Genomic DNA, 23,598 nt, shown 5'->3' on the forward strand with positions numbered 1-23,598 from the left:
TGACACATTGTTTAATGCAAAGTATCTAATGCGGATATTCAGCTGGAAAATACGGCGTTCTACACAAAGGTTAGAAAAACCTTTAACTTTGGCTCTGTTTAATGACAAGCTTATCACCGGCCAGGCTTTGCTCAGACAGGTTAAAGCTCCAACAGGGGCAGGGGGATTACTTTCTCAATATATCATTGCCCCCTGAAATAACTGTATCTGTAAACCAAATCCACATTAAGATGCTGCACACCTCGATGTGCTGCAAAAACATTTTGCAGCTCTGACATGACAGCACAGCGAAGATACCAGGTATGATGTCCTTTGCTCATCCGCTGTCACCGTCGCAACGAGATATACGAGCCAGTGTGGACCAGAATGTTATTCGAGATGCTATTCCCACCCATCACTGTGGATCCCCGATGATTGACAGCCTGACAGGTGAAAGTGATGGAGCAGCTAATAGCATGTCAGTAACGTAAATCAAGACTAATGCCGGGCTCAATGGATAAGCGGATTGGCGGTTGCAACTTGGACCGCGGGGTCACCGACCCCTCCGCAGAGGGGGGATTGGTAAATACAATTTACGTTTAGCTGAGGTTTCCCTGGTGATAGTCAAGGTCAGGCACTGGGTCTATTGGAACTTCACAGTATACCTTTATATTTGATATACACTGTGAAGTAGTGAAGTGACATGTGAGCGCATGTCTTGTGATTTTTGATTTAGTTGTGTTTCAAAGGTGCTGAGATTATAAATGTAATCCCCGCAGTGATTAAATGCTTTGATGGTTAACCCAAAGGCACGGCTTCTCATGAGGAGCTGGTTCCTTTATGGACTCACAGTCTTTGCTTTAGGGCTCAATAAGGAACACAACTAAAAACGTACAGTGTAATTCTCCCCAACTGTCCCAAGTGTGAGACGATTCAGTAAATGTGTTAGTACATATAAACCGGTATTGTGATGTAGGCTTCTTAAGGTCTGTGTATGTTCTTGAAAAAACTCTTTACCCTGTTTTTTGTTTATTCTGCAGTAGTAACCAATTCCTCTCCATAGTAAATCAAAAAACTTAAGTAACCCAAAGAAAAAAGCTCTTGTAGTAATTATTTGTCACTCCAGTGTTTTTAAATGACATGAAAACTCACATAATTATGACAGTTTTGTTTTTCACTTGCTCAAAGTACTTAAAATATTCAACTTCTTTTACTTTCAAGATTCTCTTGTATCCACATGTTTTGGCACATTACATACTCTCCCATAACTTAGATTTCATATATATATGCATATAAAGAAAAGTGTGACATTCAAGTGTTACCCAAATGTATGAATTTTTTAGGACAACTTTTGTTATTTCAATTGAGCTTTCATTCACTTATCTGATTCAGAATATGGTGGTGGTCGCGTGTGTCTTCTCTGCTTTTGCTGCAGGGCCACTGTCAATGAAATCTTGGAGGGGATGGTGAAAAAATGACTCCCACATAATGGAAATGAATCAAACAATTTCAGTGTTTAAGTATAAAAGGATCTTAACTTACATTTTACAGCAAGGTTGACATTTTTGCATTAACCTAGTCCTCCTAATTGACTCCTTATTTCGAATGGACCCTTTCAAAAGATCATCTAAACCCTTAAAAAAATCTATTATTTTTATTTTGTAATTTTTTGGCATTTACTGTAAATTGCAATGTTATTTCAGGGTGATACTGACAGTAATTTCCTCATTTAAAGGCTTAATATGTGATTTTTCACACTGAAGTGTAACAGAAATCAAGTATATCCTCTGAAAATAACTCTGTGAGTCATGACTGTCTTGAGCTTTCCGAGTCCTATCTTCACTTTGTTTACATCGCTCGGACGGCTGGCCGGCTCATCCCCTTGAGTATAAAAGTTGTTTAATTGAGGGACTAGAGAAAAGAAGAACAACATACTGTACTCACTGCTTAATTGAATGTCACGTAAGCGTTTCTAGATCACGGTCTATTCGGATAAATTTACATGCAGTGTGAAGATACGAACATAATAAAAATCGCTAGCATTAGCATGCTAACACAACAATGCAGCGCGAGTTGTTTTGGTTTCATGCTGGTGCTCAAGGGCGACATCTGCTGGATCAAAAAAAATGGCATATAAAGCCTTTAATGGTGTGCAGTTTGTGTATAAATAAATACAATATATTTATGGAATAACAAGGCGGTATACATTGTAAACACATATCTCAATCTTCAAACGACATTTCCCTCTGAAACTGTCGCATCAAATGAAAAATGTACAGAGATGTTAGCATGTCTTTGTAGTTTGAATAAAAAGAGGAGAGTTTCATTGTTTAGAACACAAATACATCCATTTTAATTTGAGAAAATACAAAAAGAAACCATGTACAATCTATGTACAAACTTTTTGTACAAGACAGTATATTTATCAGCAGATTATATTTGACAGAGTCAGGTAGATCAACTCAGCACCATCAAATAATCCATTTATCCGTCATATCTAGAACACATCCAAACTAATTAGACTGCTATGTCGAACTCCTGTTTGCTGCAATGAAGATGTGCCAACAAATCTTATCTGTGATACGCAAGAGCAATGTCCTGAATGCTTCCTGAACTGATAGGCAGCCAAAAAAAAAAAAGAAGGAACATTTCTTAAAAAAAGAAACATCAAAATTGCTGAATGCAATCTCAATGTGTTTTTAAGACTTGAGACCCACCTCCCATCCCCCATAAGTATTATATGTTCTATTATATCTGGTACAATTCCCAGCAAATAAGTTATTATATCCATCCTTTACAGCAACAAATAGATTAACAAAAATGATGCAACATACTGTGACAGAAACGTACTACGCATCATAGTCTTTGATTTGTTCCGTGTACAAAAACACATGTGATGTTACAGGCACTGGGCCTTTAAATGCATCTTTCAGTCATCCGTATGTAAATACACAACATGACAACCTAATAACCTGGAAACAAACACAGTAGAGACAATATGTATATACCATATCCATCTCTCTCCGCTCCTGCAGCCCCTCAGACTTCCTGAATGCCACTTTTCGTTATAGCGGGACTTAATATGGGTCCTCCTCTTGACCTCGTGCACTGCCTGGCACTATACTGACATGGAGGCATTGATGGCTTGGATGTTCTCCATGTCAGTACAAGACACCGTTTTCACAGTGGAAAACACACGGACTCAGCTCGGTCATAGCGAGCTTGTGTCCCCTGAATGACTGAAGGATGCTTGCGTAACTAAATTCTTCATGGCACTTCAAAAAAAACTCTAAAAATCTTTAGAGGTATACAATGCAAAACAAAAAACAAAAAACATCTAGACATAAAAAGAGACATTTGAAAAGGTGTAGGAAGAAGAGACATCTCAGTCCAGTGTTGTAAAATAATGCCTGTATGAGTCGCACAATGAGTGTTCAGGTAGAAAAAGCACAGTAGTCAAGTGTAATGAAAACAAATGGTGCATTACTTTACGAGTTTGTGTTGATGCCAGTTTGCAGCATGTTCCGTTTTATTTCTGAGCAATGCTATGTTTAAGTATCTCAAAGCAATACTCTGTAAACAAATAAGAAGCAGTGGTGACAGATGACAAGCTGACAAAATGGAATGTAAACCCTGTAATAACACAAAGTCATTTAAACAGGGAAATTAAGGATGTTCTCTCTTTTGATAACCTTTGCTGAATTGGTGCTACCTCCCATCGTTGTGATGGCCGATTAACCAGATCAAATCCCACCTCACTTTTCCTACTCATAAAACCTCGACATCCCTACAGGAATCCAGGATCTTTCATTTTCAACATCGACATTAATCTTTTTTTTTTTTTTTTTTAGCTCAACAATCAATTTGTCAATTCTATGTATAATGCGTCATTGCCATTATCAAATATGAGTAGTTCCTTATTTTTCCGGCTGGCAAATAGGCCGTGAACAACCCAATTAAACATACATATTACTAACATATCTTCTGAAAAGAAATCTATTTGCTACAAAGTGTGACGACGATGTAATCACAGTTCAAAGTTCACTTCAGGACAATGTGTATGAGGCTTCAGTATAGTTGCAACACATCCAATAGACAGACATTGAAGCTCTGATCATTTGGTTTGAAAAAGAAATGTGGCCTATTCTCATGGGTTGAATTTACACAGACAAATGTAGCACATTATTATGTTCTTTCGCATAATCCTAAATTATTTATGTCATTTTTACTTTTTACAGTCTATAGCGGAGACCTGGCAGCGTCTCCGTGTCATATTCTGTTGATAACACCAGCACACTGTGCTGTAGAGTACACACTCTTCCTCTACACCAGGGACCTAATTTAGGTCAAACATATCTAATGAAGGTCATTCAGTTCTGGCCTGCACACACAGTCGTCTTCTCTTTATTAATTCTGCTCGGATTTGCCCTCAATTTAAACACGACATTTCTTTCCCTCCTCTACATCTGTTCCTCTGTCTGCATGTTGGTAGCTAGCAATGCTAAGCAGCAGACATACTATTTGGTAATTGCTCATCAGTGCGACTAAACGAGGTGAGCATTCATTGATTTCTACAAGCACTCAACAGAGCTGAGCTGCCAGGCTGAAGATGGTGGTTTCACAATGCAAGCTAGTCCAAGCCTCACTGGCTCCAGGGTGACGCAGTTTGTTAACGTGGGATTAGGTGATAAAAAAATAATCTTTTGTCTGAGTATGAAGTTAAATAAAGGTGATATAGTGGAACACTAAATCATTTGATATGAAGTCGTTAAAGATATCATTTAACTCTTTTTAAATCTTATAATACTTGCTTTTTTAATTACTTGGCTCTTTTCTAGAAAAATAATTACAAGTTGAATATGTGTATGGATACAAAATAATTATGTTTATATGTATAAATCCAACTTAATATTTTGTATATAAGTTTATGTTTTCAGGATAAACAAGGCTACCACCTCAATCCTCCATCACAGCTGGATTTGGATCGATTAATTCCTAAACATGTGCAAAATACACTCTTCTGTGGCACACAGGCTGACATGAAGAACACCGGTTCCTCTCCAGTGTCCTTATTAGCAGTCTGTGGCATGGTTGCGTTTCCACCCAACTACGTTTGAGCATTTTTCCCACAATGGGGGACAGAACAGCATCTTTAACTCCTGAGAGTTTTGAGGCGTGTAACATCTGGATTGGCGACAGAGAACATCCAAGCGCTTTACTGCCTCTGTGCCAACCCTGTGCCAGGCAGTTGCTCCGATTAAAGGAGGACCCATTGATGCCCACTTTTACGCAATATGTGGCATTTCTCTTAGTCATTATTAACAGAAAAACATTCAGAAAATACACCACTCGTCTTTGTGATCCCAATTCTTGCCGCAGAATTCACGGCAAAGTGTTTAACGGTGGGCACGCCGCTGCTGTTCGTGATAGGCTCAAACATAGTTGGGGATTTTGGTTTTGATGCAACAGTTTTTTGTTAGTAGATCCAAACCCTCTAGATTTTTCTTCATAAATTCAACCTTGACGTTCATTTTTTTGAGCTGAAATCACACATGCTGTTCCTTCAAAGATTCACCATCACGTACAAGCTGATGGAGGAGACGACAGCACTGATCAGCGCAACACCAGCAGGACAAATGGCCGCGATGCATACATACACACACACAGCTTGTACATAACATAAAAGCTCCTTAACGCATGAAGGACAGAGAAGATTTTTTTTTTTCATCCTTCTCAGGTATTCAGCTTGATCAACCACCCTGTATCTGTTATGGAGGGGGCTCAGGCACATATCATGCGATAGGAGCTGAAAACAGAGTCACAGGCATTATGATCTGACGTATCAGCAGAAGACATGTAGGTACAGGGTTTTCTCTTTCAGCCAGCAAACACCGACACTGCACCATCCTCTAAGTTGTTTAAGTCTACTGGTTTGTGAGATGAATTTCTTCTGCAGGACTGGAATGCTGCCACTCAACATGACGAGTCAACGGAGAAGTAGCAAACCTTAAGCGACGACATGATGTACAACAACCTAAGAACAAGATTAGTATGCCTTTGAAGCCAAGCAGCCCTCCGTCCCTTTCTTTCTTCCTTCACAATATTTGATTTGAAGGGGAATCAGATGGTTCAAGTTGTTCTGTCAAAAGAAACTTATTCAGTTTTAGTGCAAATAGAACAGAAGCAGACAGGAGATATGAAGTCAATGAACCCAGCTGGTTTAACTTGAAGCATCTGGGCAGCTCTTTGGGAGATATGATATGATCAGCTCATCACTGCAACCCTCATCCTCCGAGAACCAGCGGCCTCAGCCGTTGAGTCTGGTCACACGAAGAGGTGAAATATTGCAAAGAATTACAGGAAGTACTCTTTTTTTTTGTCAACTCTTAAAATAATTCCAAAAAGTGCTAGGGGGAAGGGGCTGTACAATCCTTATTTGATTGTCATTATGTACATCACTATGGATACATTAATAAATAAAACAATGTCCAAGAGCATGGAAGTAACATTAAAGGTATACACATAGGAGGTCCGTCCAGTTTGGGTTCCTGTCCGACTCTTGATTCGAAGAATGAGAGAAGAGAAATGCTTTAGTCTTCAACATCCCTGTGATCATCATCGTCACTCCTCCACAGGCGATCTTTTCTCGTCTCTTTTGAAAGCGCGTACAGATGTCTGGTGAGTCAGCAAGAAAACCCTGTCGTGTTCAGCATTCATCTTCAACTTCTCTGATTGGTGGAATCAGACTACTGGTGGATTTGTATTGGTTGACTTGGTTGGCCATGTGAGTGCTCATGGGCTTGATCTGAATGTTCCGTGGGTAGGCATTTTCTGGTTCATCTGTAAACCATTTCTTTTCTAAAGAGGACAGGGCGAGAGAGGGAGAAGAGGAGGTAGAGTTAGTTTGGAAAAGGATGAAACATGTGATTCCTAACAACCATACTGCCCCAGTTTAAGTGATAGATTTGCATAGCATTCTTTTTGATCGGCAACCAATATTGAGGTCCAGATTGAGTTTGTGTTCTGGTCGGCTGAGCCAATTTCAAATGTCTTTTTGTTGTTTCTTGTTATTGTGTAAAGCTCCTGTGAGAGTTTCTAACTGTTTATGAAACAGAGTGAAATAAATATTACTGTCTAAATGACCTACAAAAGCAAGAGAGACCATCAGCATACAGACTGGTCATTTCTCCATAGGTATTTCAAATGTCTGAAACCACCATGTGTCAGTCAAAGAGATAAACAGCACACTGAAGAAACAGCCTTTTCTAACATTTTCCACAGCAAAGGTTCTCAAAGCGTGATACATTTAACTTTAAAAGTAAAGTAGGGGAAGTTTTAGGGTTAAAAATCACTACTTACACATGTACAGGACGAGCTCAGCAAAGAGGTGCCACTTTGTCTACAGGGTGCGCCAAAGTAGACACAAACTGAAAGTACCTCACAGTAACCATAATCAAATACAGGCTGGTAAGAAGAAATCTTATTTGAATTAACTGAAGTCAGTGAGGGCATTGTTTTAATTTGAAAGGGATTTTGGTCTATTGGACTTCAAAAGAAATCACATTTTCGTGTACTATTTAAACCATGCAAACTATTCTCTTCAGCAAAGAGATATCTGATGCTATATCAGTAAAAAAAGAAGAAAAAAAAGAAGGACAACAGATTTTAGTTTTTTGGTGCTCACAGAAACAGTTTCTTGAGTTTTCAGTTCAATTCTGTCTACAAAGGAAGTAGTCCCAAAAAATATGCTTCTGCTGATTATCCAAACTGGAATCCTGTCGAGATTTATAACAAATTCAAATCTAGAATAAGCGCTTTCACAAATAAAGTAAATGGAATGATGTCAACAGATATCATGCCCAGTTGCAACTTCCTCTGAGGTTGGGACACGTGCACAAAGTTCAAAGGTTTACACTTATCTTAAACAGTGTACCCTCTATGAATCAATTCATAAAACGATAGGGATAGAGGAAGAAGAAGAAGATAGGTGGGAAAAAAATATTCATAAAGTTATTAAAGCCAGAGAAATCAGCAATTTTATAGTTGTAACGGGATGTGTCAACCGCCATGATGAGCAGCCATGACAGACAAGAAATGTTAATCGTTAATCGCCAAGGAAACACCGGCTGTTACGTCAAAGACCGCTGCATAAGGATACATCGTCGGTAAACATCTTGCCTTACTCAGGTCGGAGAAACGGAGTATGTTTTCACCGGGTGGTCAGGGGGGAGTCGCAGAGAGAATCACTACCATGATTCCCCGCCAGCCTCGACGTCATCTTCTGTTATTGTTTGGATTAAGAGCCCCCTGGCGGCGGAATTTACAACTGAACTGTTTTATTTCTAAGTAAGCTTGTTGTCTTATGCAGACAGTCATTATTTAAAAGAACATCTGAAAGATGAGGTCATGTTAGAGAAAACCTCTTCATGCTAAAATAGGCTATGAGAGCACTGTTTCAGAGCCGAGTTGGACGAAAGGAAAGGGAGTGTGCCAACTGTCAGAAGTTTGTAAACTCTCTGCCTGCACTTCAGACATCTGCAATGCCATTCAAGATGTCAGTTCCTCTTGGGTAAAGTTGTAATATCAAATTTTAACTTTGCTATGTGGAGCAGATAGTGTGTGCATGCTTGTGTGAATGTGTGTTCATGTACATGCAGGCTTGCATGTGTGGAGATTCATTTGTGTGTGCTTGTGTCTGTGTGTGTATGTGTGTCAGCCAGCTTCAGGCTGAGGGGTCGTGTGTAACAGCACAGGTATTTGATGTGCAGAATTGTGCCTGAGGTGAAGCAAGATGTCTGCCATCTCTCTCCAGAGTCTGCTGCTGATACGGGGAACTTAGCAATGTCGCCTCAAACCTTCATATCAGGTGCACAGGGTTACAAGGAGGGGACAGACTCATATCCCCTTCAATTTAGGCTCTAAATTGGTCATGCCTCCCACTTTTTTAGTGTGACTGATGGCACAGGGCTGGACATATTTTGCTACAGTTCTGTGAAGAAGTACGCAATTGGCTGCATCAGGGGGATTTGAATCGGTCTGACCTACATGTGAGCTGTGATCTAGGTTTGTACAGTTGGGCAACATGTTGTTAATCTTTGCTTTATGCTGATGCCAGTACAATATTTACCTATTATTTTTCATAAGGGTATAAATATAACACCTAAAAGTCTGCTACAGTCAAGAGCATTCACTGAGAGGGAAGATGCACAAACACACAGACCTCTCACACAATGCAAACCATCTCAAGTTGAATTAAATCAAAAAGGCATGATCAATGATAGAAAGAAAGTATATGCAGGAAGGTGTGTCTGGAGAAAAAGGAAACTCATATCATCAATTGAATAACTGAGATAAGGGCACAAAGAAAGGGGGGAGTGGGGGTTCGTCTCAACCTCATGCGATGTGGAGATGGCCCTGATCGTGGCAGGGAGGAGGCAAGAGCAGCAGCAGACACTTTGCTTTCCATACGAAAGCAAAACTTAAACTGAGGCATGGTTTACTTAACATCTGAAGAACATAATGAATAAAGACAAACTCCCCTCGTCATAACAATACCCACAGGGGACATAGTTATGATCAGAACCCCAGGTAAAGGTTGCTAAGTCATGCAGAATCGTTAACTTGCATACCTTGGCCCATTCTATTCATCCTTGTTGCACTTCAGAAAGAGAGGTAAGTAATCTACTGTAAGTGAGTAGTATTTACAGTCAATACACAACTGACAAAAGACTATCAATCTAACCAAGGCTTACATATTGTTACTACGGTATATAGAATTTATCATACATCTTCATTTTAAGATGTATTGAGGGCTTATCGTCTACCATTAATAATTTCTATGTCCTATCTTAAGTAACAGTAACAAATCTGCATGCTTTTAGAGAAGTCACAATTTAAAACAATCTTTACGTTACTCTCCCAGATGGAAAGTCAATTAAAAGAGTATATTTTGAGAGGGAGAATACGATCTATTATTACATAAAGAGCAAAGTATTTCACCAAATTCAAAATCATTAAAAATGTTTTGACAAACAGAACAGGAACAGGAACCTGCTACACAGGCTAACAACATCGACATGCAATAAAGCAGTACAGATGTACCTTAAATAAATAAAAATCTCAACACCACTTATGGATGATATTATGAATAACAGCTCATAAGAAGCCAAATGAGCTCTGAATTCCCTATCAGCTACAGAAGGTCAGTCACAAGACATTTCATCCATGATCATACTGATCATGTGCGCTAAGTGTGCACAAATATCCACCAAACAACAGTTATTTACTACACATGTGTTAGACACCAAAATGATCCAATATTAAGACAGAAACAACAGATAGACTGAAAACAAACTGAATATGTTGTGTACCATTATGTGATTATTTTGGGCTGTGGTTGAGGCCTTTACTGTCAGCTTGTTTCAACCATAATGGCTGTGCCATCCAAATAAGTCGTTTACTGTTTACAATGCCACAGGCATCATTCAAAAATAGGATTTAACAGTTATAAAGAAGCCCAGCTTTCCATAGAGTGAGTTAACCTTTTGTCATGTTATGAAAGCTGTGATGTGAGGGTGAATATCACATGCAGATGATTATGAAGAAAACACACAAACAACGGGCATGGATGCAAAACACGAGTCACACAAACACACCATACACAGTGTATACCAGTGCATGTGTCACCACAGACTGCACACAAACACACACACACACACACACACACACACACACACACCTATAATCTACAGGTCAAGTATAAAACACTAAACATGCAAGCTGCAACACGAAGAGACTTTTGATTGTACGTACTTCTGTTTGTCGCGGCCCTCCCGGGTCTTACTGCTGCGGTTCTGCCGGTTGGAGGGCGGGATGGAGTGGACAGAGGAGCTCTTTTTGCTGGAGGAATGGGAGGAGTGGGAAGAGTGGGACAAGCTTGTCCGAGACTGGCCTGCGTTGTGGTCGAACTGCATGAGGCAGAAGATCAGGTCTGAGGGAACGAGCTCAAACTCGTACGGTGGGTTCGTGATCACATACCTGTCAGGGAAACAAATGTTGGAGAGATTAAACCTTGATGATCATTCTGCATCAAATAACAGAGGAGACCTTAACAGATGAGAAGAATCATGAGTATAAATGTAATTGCTCCAACACCTTTGAGCAGTAGGCTACAGATTAAGACAACAGACAAAAAAATTGAGTTGATGTTTAAATGTGAAAAAGTAAAGTTCTTCATTCACAGAATTGGATCAATACAAACAAACAAATGAATGTGTATGTTACTGAGCATAAACTTGACATTATACTCTGCTATTAACAGTAGAAATGAGTTGATGTTGACTTTGAGGAACAACAGAAATACGAGACACTTCATGTTTGTTTGGGTCGAAATGAAAATGATCACAATTAACAAGATGCAGAACCTCATATATGAAATGAAGAATAGGTTTAAACTGACACATACATAACTGTTACACATGACTGAATTCTGTTTGAGCGACCTTTAAAAACCTGTACAATATAGATTTTATATGATCACGTTTGACAGTATATGACTTTTATAGCATATAACATATTAAGTACAGACTTGATATTACATCACATGTATTTCATCTCGATTGTCAGTTTTGAATTTAATTAAATTTGATATATTTAATTTCATTTGCTAGTTGCTCATTTTTTTAATCACATCTGTTTTGACAAAGGGTATTCGGCAGATAATGTACCGTTTTGTACACTGGCTCGGGGAACCGAGATGAGCGTCTCTCAATCTGTAGATTCCAAAACACAGCATGTTGTACGTCTTCAGTGCTTTACAGAACAAGTCCCCGTAGCAACCGCCGTCCTGAGGAACAGAAAAGCAAAGACACAGTCAGAGTGGTACTGTAGGGCAGCCAGAGTAAATGTAATTTTCTGCTGAAGTTGTGGTGAGTACTGAATGTTCTGCATTGCTGAGGATAAATTGCTTGAGAGTAAGCTGTTAGCAATCAGCATAATCAGCAGTGTAAAAAAAGATGCCATAATTCATCTAAGGAAAAGCTAAATGACTTTAGTTTTAAAAGTTCTGTATGACAATAACAAAAAGCTGTAAAAACAAGGTTGGAACCAATTAAATTTGGAATTTCCTCTGTGGTGCTCATTGTTCTATAAAACCCACTTCCATCTATCCACATAGGCCTGCTTTGCGTGATCACTGTTCTTCACATCGGATTAAGGACCGCAAGGAGTGGAGGCAGCCAGATGTGTGCTGCTGGGTAGTGCCAAAGCGTGTCATCTTCGCTTAAACATCCACTTACCCCCAAGTCAGCAAATGGCCCGTCGTAGAGAGCTAGCTGGGCCACGCGACACCTGTCTCTGTTGGCCAGTGTTTGCGGTGTGCTGTAACCTCCTCTCAGAGCGTTCTCCTCAGCCAACAGGCCCTCCAGCTCTGGTGTGGCTCCCCCTGTGACCAGTGTCCGAATCAGCGTCAGAATGTTATCATTGAAGTACGTCTGGGGAGAAGCGACAGGGGATATGTGTAAGCAGATGCCATAAGAGTCACAAGTAGGGAGGTGGCAGATGTGGGAAGAGAGCACAGCCCCTATTATGTCAACCCTCAGCCTGTCTCTTCACATAGAGCTGACTGGGCGAGGAGGACGGCCATGGAAGATAACAATAATACATTTATATATAAAGTGCTTTTCAGGTACTCAAAGACACAGTACATTAGTTAAAGTTGAAATATCAAAGGATGACAAAGGACTCTCTGTCTGTGCAAAATGCCTACAGTGGCAATATTCTGTATGGCAGATTCTTGGCAAGAACATATTGTTTCATGCATTATTATACAATGGCAATGTAAAATGGAAAGCTGCACCATTCAAGAGAGATTGTGCAAAAAAAAAAAAAAAATCCTTTGCAAACAACAGAAATAAATTCAACATGATATATTTGAATATTAGTGAAGTGGTTACAAATAGCCTTTATTAAACAATGTCCACGTTAGGATTGAGGATGAAAGCTCCCCCCCCCCCCCCCCCCCCCAATTAACTACAGGAGGAAAATACACCATTGTGTATTTATCCCTGCTTATATCCCTGACAGTTTCCCTTTATTTTGTCACGCAGTGTTTTTGGTGAATGTCGATAAGACTGAGTAATGCTCCTTTAGGATATGTCTTATCTGTGGCCTAGTCTATTCCTGCCAGGTCCTTTTTTTAGAAAACCAGTTTTCAACACCTCTGTTATTTTGGTCAAAAAAATAATCATTGTAACAGAACATATTTAATTTACATCAGATTTGAAAATATATGTATATATGAGATAGTATTTAAAGCATCTAATTTAAGAAGTATGCACAAACAATACATGTTCTTCTATCATAGTTAAAGAGAGGTTATTGCTTAGGATTAAACTGGTACTATGATTTTACACTGCACTTTTTCATGCTGTAGGGACACAGCTCCACACACTGTATGATGTCCGCCTCCCTTCTGAAACAACGATTTGACTGCTCTCTGCGGGTGTCAGGTTCTCTTGTCCTTCAAGCCGATCAGGACCTGCTTTTGCTTCGCGTGAAGACAGCCGATGTCACTCGGCAGCCGGACCAGAGTGGCAGCTCCTCTCCCTGGGCCCCTGACAGGCCTGCGGAGCCTCATGATGGATGAGCACTGTCCATTAGCCGGCTTCACCTCTGACCAGTGCCAGACTACAGCTGACGCCTGCTCTACTCCCTGCTCAGCTCGCCTCTGCACGCCCCTCTAACCCCTCACTCACCGAGAGGGCTGCTGGAATTAAGCCGTCACAGCACCAAAGGGAAAAACCACAGTTGGCCATGAGAGGAGCGGGGGAGGAAAAATGAGGTGTAGAGGAGGATTTCTTTTACAACCCTCCTCCTTTATCTTATCTCCAGTGCAGCAATGACACTGTCAAAAGATGAAAGGGCTTTTTTTTGGCCTTTAACAGCATAGCCTGAGTAACAGCCATTCAACTAACCCTTAAAACTTACTTTGTAAAAAAAATATAATCAGGCTATTTTAAGTTTGAATACATCTCACTTAAGATGCCAACAAATTTCCTTTTAGTGTTTTAAGAGATGCAGGTATGCGTAATGAATACCTTTTTAAAGGTTTATTTTTGGGTCCTTTATGCCTTCATTAGTGGGAGAATCTCACAGTCTGAGATGAATGATGATTACTCATCATTTTCATTTCCATAAAAATGAGTGTGTGTTTTTTATGTCTGTTCTCTTTGACGAGGATTTTCTTTTATATTTCATATAATGGAGCTCCATTTGTGTCTTAATGTGACATTCTGTCAATTTGTATGCTTATTTCCCCCTTTTGTTAACCATTTGGAGCTGTGTTTGTTGTAAAAAAAATGTGCCATACAAATGAAGATAATAAAGGTTATTACAGTCAAGTATTTTAAAATGGTATTCCATTCTTTCTGAAATAAAAACAATATGATCTTTTTTAATTGACTGCTGGAGAAAGGAGCACCAAAGAAGCAGAAGAAAACAGAAAATTCACAACTGTATATCCTCAGGTTAATATCTTCTAAGGTGTCTCAGGTCCATCTCTCTAGCCTGTCTCACACCAAATCCCTCACCTTAAAAGTTGGTAACCCTCCACTTGAAGTTTCTACAAGTGCAACAACATGCAACTGTTACCAAGTGGGCGTATCATCTCCAGGTACTTGGTGTGAAACCTCTCTCTACTTTCTCTCTTTGAAATTCTGTTATAACATCCAAACACTGAACACTCAGGAAATCTAATTCATGAAATGTTTCCAAAATGGATTATTGTGCAAAGCAATTTGAAACACACTCCAGTACAGACGGCGCGCAGGCTGCTTGGGAACTCACCGCACTCATCAGAGAGTCGAGCACACTGACAGCGAAGGCGGTGCCGCAGGCGAAAGGCTGAGTGAGGTACAGCTCTGTGTCTGGGTCATCATCATCATCCTGGTCCAGGAACTGAACGTTTGAGTCGTTCACTGGGAAAGGGGAGATGGGGAGTTAGAGACTGGCGGTGTAAAGGAGCATTAGAAAAACACACACACACACTCACACACACACATTTAACATCACGTGAGAGTTCAGAAATACATAGTTCTTTGTTTATGTCAAGTTTGATATGATTAGATTTGTCTATATCATGAAAATTTAACTAAACAGTCCACGATATAAAGGTATTGATGCAGGATGGGATCTTGCAATATGATGTAACAATAAACATTTTATCCCATAAAAACTGTCCTCTAATTATCTTTTAGTTAATTTAAAATAAATGTTTGGATGGAGAAAAAACAATCCATGTTATATCACATGCAGGATGCATCTCACACATTTAGACAAACAACAACTTCAGAAGAATATTTCAGTATATTATGCACACACAGGAATAACCATTGTAGAAGTCCCAAATTATGATTAGTACATTATTCTATTCTGCATGAATTCCTCGGTAGTCACTGTCACTTGAACTCTGTAGTTTGAAAATACTTATTGTCATTACTTTAAAACACACAAACGTTCAGCTTCTCTGTCTAGAAACAATGACTTTATGCACTAATAGGACTGAATGAGGAATAAATAATCACAATTTCATCAGAACACCATCATAGTTACTATTTTAATGTGTCCAGTTTAGTGATGAAAAAGTGAGACTTCAACAATGGCTTCAATGTCACATTAAAAACATGCACTTATAAGTTCATGCTTCTTTTCAAAGCTTTCCTTGATCAATGTGTTTGTCACATCATCACCTTTACAGAGATATTTACCTTTGCCCTGAAAGTCAAATTAAAGCCAGGTAACAACAAACTCTCGTAACCCTTGATTCATATATATATATGGTCGGCGTATCACACATAGTGCCACCGGGTGACGGAAAATAACAACTCAAAATCACAGGCATAGTTTTAGTCACCCATGCATTGTGCAGTTGGTAGTACAATTGGATTGTACTCGTAGCAGCAGTGGGCTGTGAAGGGTCTATGAACCAGTATTATTTATAAAAGAAACATCATACAAGTTGTTGTTTGACTCTGATATCTGAGCTTCAGAGATATGGTCTAAAGGAGAAAAAAGAATCTGGAAAATACATTTTAAAAATAAATTAACAGCTTAAGAGATGGTTTGAGCTGGAGTTTTTTTCATATCTGATTTCTTCCCAGGGTTCCTGTGCTCTGTGGAACAGAAGTGTCAGTCAAAGAGACAAGGGGCTGATGCAAACAGGCCTGGTCCAAAAGGAGTGAATTGGGGGTTGTGAGTGCGTGTGTGCTTGGAGAAGGAAAAGGGGTAGAGAGTCAGGGGGGTGTTGATATGAAAACAGCCACAAGGACAGACTGAGTATGATCAAAAGCCTAGTGATGCTCGGCAAACGCAAGTGGAGAAAAAAAAAAGCCCCAAAAAGAAAAAAAAAAAATCATTAAAAAGGGGCCAAAACAAGACAGTCAATTTCAACCAGAAAGAAGAATAAAAATGTGTTCAAAGTGAAGCCATGGGAGCAGCGAGGGCCTTGACTGCAGCCAGATAAATCAAGACAAGCTGATGAGGAGCGGAGCGGCGGAGCGAGGGAACGAACAGCAGCAGAGGACAAAGGCTCAGCTTACCCAGCTCTGTTATCATTTGTATGTTGATTCCACTTTTTTTTTCCTGACTGAGTGAAACCAATGGCAGTAGTTTGCCAGGTTTAGCTAATGGCGATGAGACAGTGCAAGGAAGGGGAGAAATGGCGTCGTTATTGGAACAGTTTCATAGACTGCAGTAAAGGCATTTCGCTGTTTCAGAGTTCTTGTGTCAACTCCACAATTAAACTGACACTTTCATTGCAGAAACAAAGCAAGAGCTGACATGGCCTGAGACCACCACAACAGCAATCAATTCTTTCATAGTAAGACAGGGAAAGAGATCAACCTGGTTTCATCCATTCACACACCTACTTGAAATGTTTGGCTCACAAAATCATGCAACTTAGATTAAGCATAGGTTTATGCTTTCACTTGATTTAAATCAAGTTCTGGCTCTGCAAACCAAAGATATGAAAATGTAATCAGTGCAGAAGGTTCCAGTGAGACATGCAGCCATTCTTTCCTCTGGATGTTGTTCATTTCCCAACCAACAATTTAATCACATCTACCGCTGCTGTAGCTGCGAAATTTGCAAACTGGGAATAAGCTGCGGAAGAACTAAAGCTTGGCGTTCAGTCAAAGACAACAACCAACAACCGATTCCAACATACTGTAGGTAGCATCAAGTTTTGATCATTACGTATGCGGCCAGCAGTCTAATGGGAGAGCATCTCTGCAGGTAATGGCTGGCCTGGTTACAAGTTACATTAGGTAGCTCCTTTCTCTTGCTGGCCTTTTCTTAGCTGGCCTCATGCTCCATTGCTCCCTAATTGGGTCAGGGGAGACAGAGTAGCCGGCCTCTGCTGCTTTAGAAGGCCCCTCAGAGATCTGAAAGTTTCATGAGTCCCCACCACCACTGGGAATACAGCCACTGCCATTGTTATTAATAAATGGACCCATTTTGCAACCAAGGCAGATTTTTTTTCCCCTCTACCTTTTCACTCTGTTTCTTTCTCCTTTTCTTACCCTCTATATCAGGCAGTTTCTCTTGTGCATTAATGGACAAATTGCAGGGCATGTAGCTTTAGTCTTTAAAGTGCCTGTCTGACATGCTCAACTTACAGTAGACAAAACTGTCCTCCAAGCAAAGATATTTTCCAGTCCTAACAGCTCACATTATCACCACTTTAATAGAGCTAGCCAGATCCAAAAAAATGCACGTACAAAAGGGAACGTGAGTTGGGCAAAGCTACCATGAAAGTGAACAAAAATTCCACATCACGCATTCCTAAGTCCGTTTGACTTGAATGAGTTGGAACTTTTGGTAGCAGCATGACGCATAAATCTTAGATTATCGGCTCTATGTATCTGCAAATGAATTATGAGTTGATCTGAGGTTATTTGGTTTTGGCATGCTGTTTTGCATTAGGTGTAGTTGGAACCAATATTACCTAGTTCTGTGATGATGGGGATGTTGGATCCGGTGGTGACGGAAGCCTGACGCACAAAGCCATGTACTGGGCTGCTGTCTGGAGATGACCTGTCCATTCCAGGGGGCGTGAAACCTGAAAACATACACAGGTTTGTATAAATGAGTGAATAACAGAAGTGTTTGGTGTCAGAAAATGCTCCTCTGTCCTAAAGAAAAAAACAGCAGAACAAAACAGAGAAAAAGATGTCAAGTTCTCTGATCACACAATAACATATGGATTTGGATAGCTCCTGTCACTCTTCTGAACAATCAAAGTCGATTTTGAAAACATATAAATACATTTTAAATTGTATACATTTAAATCCAATGTCATTCTCATTGGTTAAAAGTAGAATTCCACCTATTTTCCTAAAATAATTCTTAATGGATGCTTTGAATATTTATTTTTTTGTATACAGTGCTCTTACTGACATACTGCTTTTTGGACTGTGGTTTGTGTTCTGTAAATCTGATGGTATTTACTGGAAGTGCTCGTTTCTATGGCAGAAAAAAAAATCAATACAAATGTTTGTGATGTGGTAGCTGAGTTTTGGCTTGTGGGGAAGTGTCTCAATCTTTTGAAGGTGGAGAAAAATACATTTCAAAAACAAATGTGCATTTCTCATAAGTGTGTTTTATCTGAGATGTATTATACGCATGAGGGAGTGACCTGGAACTGTGTATCACTGCCATTATCCAAAGTGTATGTGGGCTCAGTCAGCATGAAGTTGTTGATGTTGCTTTTCCGTGTCACCAATATGTGTGGATTGACAGAAAAATAGGAAGAAGCAGGCGAAAGCTAAGTGAACAAGGCACCTGCCTAAAAACTGCAATATGGATACTTTGCTTTTAGGGGTCAGCTATGACATATTTAGCATTCACATCCCTCCATCAACGGGCAGACATAAATTTTATATGTTGTTCATTTTGTTACAATAAAATTGGTGAAGTGGATCCTGAAAACCTTTTATCCGAAGTGGCGTGGCTGAGAACCATGAAATACAAGTGCAAGTGACAGGAGTGAGAATTCACATGACTTCACATTTTTGCATTTCCTCAAAGTGACAAGTAAACACCTTAAATCTGTAATGCTATATGCATAATGCATCAACTGTGTTTTGACATCCATCATTTAGTGCTGACTACAGCAAAATGCCAGCTTATAGTGCCACCACCAAGGAAACATAATGCAGGGAATATATTCAGGTCACAAAGTTTTAAAAGGATTGCAAATTCTCTATGAATGTGTACGCGCGTGTGCCTTCCCTGTCAAGAAACTCAATGAGCTGCTTACATTACAAAAGAGATCTCCCAGCTCTTTGCAACAGAAAAGACATCAAATAGTTTAGTACACAGCAGGAAGCATACACTGAACCGAAGCCTGGATAATCATAACTCTTGTTATTCCAATTACTGAACTTGGAAAAAGCAAAGGTTTGACACTTCGAGTCAACCAGAGAGCATGAGCCCAGACAGTGTAAACATCATTTTGTCGATGTCCATAAAAGATGATGTTTACTTCTCTGTAGAGTGACAGCATGTTTTAGGATACTGCCTAAAAGACTGCTCTTATTGTATGATAGTGAACATGAAGAGAGTACAGAGCTGCAGGAGAACAGCTTCTGCACAGTGTGTGCAACAAAAAGTTGTTGGTGAAAACAGGGATACATGAGGCCTGTTGCTGTGCTGCTTTCAAAACCTGTTAGCTTACAAGCTCTTCTAAAGTTGCAATGTGAGCTGGTGAACTCCAAACAGAGAGCTGTATGTCTCCCTACAGTCAGAGCCGGAGGAGGACTGAGTTTACTCCCTGATCAGTGTGATCTTCTGAAAGTAAATTCATGCAAGATTTTTATTTCAAACATGAAACATGAAAATCTCTCTGTATACGATTAAACCTCAAGAACCTGGGCAAAACACGTACAGCTACACAGCTTGCCCTCTCTCCATTTTAAGAGGTAATGCATACTTGAACATGTTTCGAACTTTTAACTAAATGAGATGTGCTCTGATTTAACCGGTCATTTCTGACCAAATGTATATAAAAGAACAAATTTCATAGTTTAAAAATGTCTATAACATCGATGTAACCTTTGAAATCAGCTCTGAATCTCACAAGACAAATGTAGACATAAAGTTGGTTTGTCCAAGTCATGAAATGTATTTAACAAATCATTAAGCAATCAATGCCACAGAACAATTCCTGGCTAACACCCCTCACCAAATTATTAAAAAATGTTTTTGCTAATTTGTTTTTGCCTCCAATGTAACATTTCGGCAATCCACACAATCATTTCATTATCTGATTAGAACAGTGTTTGAAAACCAGCCTAGTCCAACAGCATCTCCTCTTCTTCAGGCTGTTTGTTATTACTGTGAGGCTGTGACCTCGTCTGTTCATCAACAATGTACAAAAAGACAACTGAGATCTGGGTTACATACCCCCTTATCCCTGTAGCCCCCCAGGCATAGTACTATGCTCTGTGGTTAACTACATGCTACAGCAGCCGTGAGAAGCTCTCCCCCAGGAAAGCACATGTTTACTTATTCATTTGCACCTTCTTGTTTTAAATTCCGCAGACAGTGTCTGAATGGGAACATCGCTAGGAGGAAGGAATCCCCAAAGCAATACTTATGATTACAATAGCAGCGTCTAGCTATGTTCATGTTTCCTTGTGTATGCATGATTGCATGTCACTGTGGTGTGTATGTGTGTTTTCTAAAGTGAAGTATTTATCATGGAAATGGGTAAGACCCAATTATTGATGGCAATAGTCTCCATCCATCGACCCTAGTAGAGGATGTAGGCTAGTGGCTTCCATGTTGAGGTGGCTTTCTGTGAACACTGCACCCAAGAGCGACACACTCTAAGATTTACCCTGCTTATTGTCCCTCAGTGGCACTGCTATCGACAGCACATCACTCACTCAAGGCGGCTGAAATAACAACATTGGCATTCTACTAAAACATGGGAAAGTGCTCTGCACTAAAAAATAAATGGCCTCTTGGACCTTCAACTTTGATTTGTATTTACAACAGTCTCTGTGGTGGTAATAAATAGTACTGAGCTCAAGGCATGTCATGCCTTAAGGGCTAATCATAAACGGAGGATTACCTGTTTGTGGATGTGTGGGGAAGATTGCAATGGCAAGATTGTCTGTGCGTTATGTTCATGAACATACATGCACACACATCTGAATAAGAAGGTGTGTGTGAGCATGTGTCACTGTTTTGTTGTGACTAATGAGGAGCAGCTGAATTGGCCTGCCTGGTGATTTGTACTAGCTGCTTAATGATGATGAGGCCTGATGGGATGCCAGGTTCGTGCGTTTGTCTGCAAACATCAACAATCTGTTCCACACAATCTGCCAGACACCAGATCAGGGGGAACAACATCAAATGACACAGTCATGTTGATTACATCATTAAAAAATATTATCAAGGAGGTTTAGCAGCATGTAATTACCAGGGACAAGACTGGAATCATCAGACATTATGTGGAGTAAACACTCTTCAAAGGCTTGATGAAGCAATCAACAGAATGTTTTGTGTTGGCCCTTTTTCAGGAGTTACTGTAAAGGGATCATGCCACTTACAACAAACTTGCAGAATATTTCAATTAAGAACCTCTGTGCTTGACAAACTACTTCCACCCCTCCTGAGTAGCCCTCTTAATTCCCCTCTCCTATCCTTTCTCCCTCTTCTTCTTCCTCCATGTTTGACTGCTGTCTTTCCTCCCTGCCACAACCTGTCCCCTTTGGGCAGTAGTGCACATGAAGTCTAATAGGACACTCCTTACCTTGGGAATTAGCCTGTAAGACCCCAATGCTGTCATCAAACTGCATAGATTTGATGTTGAGTGATGCCAAGATGCATTCCTTATCCTGCAGAGAGGCGTCTTCGATATTGTTCTGATTGGCTGACAGTATTACGCACATGTCGCAGAGGTTGATGTTGACAGCCCTTAAATCTGCCCGACTTAATGGTGTACCCTTCAGGGTGAGGAGAACAGAGAGAAAGAGCAAGACAGAGAGAGAGAACACAAAACGCAGACAAGAGACAGACATGTGGGAGAGAAAAACAAATTCAAGAAGTGAGCAGAACGGAGCTTTGGGAAATTAGTTAACAAGTATTCTTGTTTCGAGGCGATGACATTCCCCTGATCTAACTGGGCATTGGAGAATCAGAGGCATGGACTAATCTAAAGGCTAGCCTGCGCTGAGGGCTGTCTTTGGGATTCTCCTCTGATCATCAGTCAAGCTAGGCCTAACAAGCTCTAAGGCAGCAAGCCACGCCATCTGTGACGGGCACTGCAGCTGCAACACACATAAACTCCATTTTGTATGTGCAGGATGTGTCACTGCTCAGTATGAGAGGGTTGACTATGCTCTTACGGAGTGATCGTTGAACTGAGTAATGTGTGATCAAATCAAACTGACAACCCCTCTCAGGATTTCAAAGTGTATGTTAACTCAAAATGTCAATGAGCTAGTTATTTAAACAGACTCGGGTTTAAATGTGTCAGCTAATGGGTGTGCTGGTACACTTACAGGTAATATGGACACCTTGGGGAAGTTGTGCAGCGTCTCCCACTCTCTTCGTAAGTAATCCAGTGAGCCCACAAACACTATGGGCTTCAGCTCGTGGTAATGGAAGTTACTTGCTCTTAAAGGCATCACCAGGTTTCGCAGCCCCACTAAAGCGGACGTGACATCCCCAAATATACAGACCACTACATGACCGCTCAGGACCGTCATCGAGGCTTCACTCCGGGTCTGCAGAGAGAGGAGGGACAGGGAGGGGAGAGAAAAGCAGAGAGAGAGGGATGAGGAGTGTAGACAGAGAAAGGAGGAAGGGGAGCACACTCAAGGACAAACACAGAAATACAGAATAGAAATGAGTACTGTTAATATAAAGGTGGTTAATGTGCATGAGCTACAATTGGTTCAAATGTCGTTTTTAGTGTCTGTATAAACTGTTATAAACCCAAATTAAATAGTTTGTTAACCAATTATATAATGTCCATCATTAACACATTTAATCACTAATCATACGAGTACAAAGTTTGGTTAACTACTATTTTGTTTATAAGCAGTTTATTGAAAACTCAAAAATTTTACAGAGCGAAAACAAGAACAAGTGGTCTTCTTTTTTTTTTTTTAAAGGACAGCTGATTCAATCAGGCTGAAAAATGCAGTTTGTAAGATTTTAGGCCTATAAAGTATGTATGACGAGGACCCTGTCATAAATCACAGAGGTATAAATAAACAAAGCTCCTCTACTTTATGAAGTTCACGTCAAAAAAAAGAACAATGCAATGCCCTGCTTCTAAAATCTGTAGCGTGTTGGAGCAGCTCGATGTGCATTTGATTGCAAGTTTGGGTGAATGTTGTATAAGATAACGCTTCTGCGATGTCAGTTAGTTTGAAACTAAAACTATGTCTTTTTTTGTTGGAGACAAGAAACAGAACAAAGAATGGCAACAAAACAACTCCAGAATGGTTCATACTGTCAGCTGATTGTTGCCTGAGCTATTTAATTTGATATGCATATCTTTTTTAATTACCTATAATCAACACATCTAAAACATTGTTCGGT

The 23,598-nt window shown here is 40.0% G+C and overlaps 1 protein-coding gene across 4 annotated transcripts in view; it reads right to left on the reverse strand.

Moving 5' to 3' along the window:
- Positions 1-2,300: 2,300 nt before the first annotated feature.
- Positions 2,301-23,598, reverse strand: part of kcnma1a (potassium large conductance calcium-activated channel, subfamily M, alpha member 1a) — a 155,344-nt gene continuing 134,046 nt past the window's right edge. For 2 of the 4 annotated variants that reach the window (XM_065959233.1, XM_065959234.1), the window contains 9 exons: positions 22,551-22,775; positions 21,800-21,992; positions 17,984-18,097; positions 14,824-14,954; positions 12,276-12,470; positions 11,706-11,824; positions 10,792-11,016; positions 9,609-9,637; positions 2,301-6,837 (listed from right to left, as the gene is read on the reverse strand). In XM_065959233.1, coding sequence (XP_065815305.1) covers positions 6,686-6,837; positions 9,609-9,637; positions 10,792-11,016; positions 11,706-11,824; positions 12,276-12,470; positions 14,824-14,954; positions 17,984-18,097; positions 21,800-21,992; positions 22,551-22,775 — 1,383 coding nt within the window. In that variant the 3' untranslated portion in view covers positions 2,301-6,685. The remainder of the gene's footprint in view (positions 6,838-9,608; positions 9,638-10,791; positions 11,017-11,705; positions 11,825-12,275; positions 12,471-14,823; positions 14,955-17,983; positions 18,098-21,799; positions 21,993-22,550; positions 22,776-23,598) is intronic. The other 2 variants (XM_065959235.1, XM_065959236.1) reach the window with 1 other exon arrangement.

This window comes from Labrus bergylta, chromosome 10, assembly GCF_963930695.1.
Source record: "Labrus bergylta chromosome 10, fLabBer1.1, whole genome shotgun sequence".
Lineage (NCBI taxonomy): Eukaryota > Metazoa > Chordata > Actinopteri > Labriformes > Labridae > Labrus > Labrus bergylta.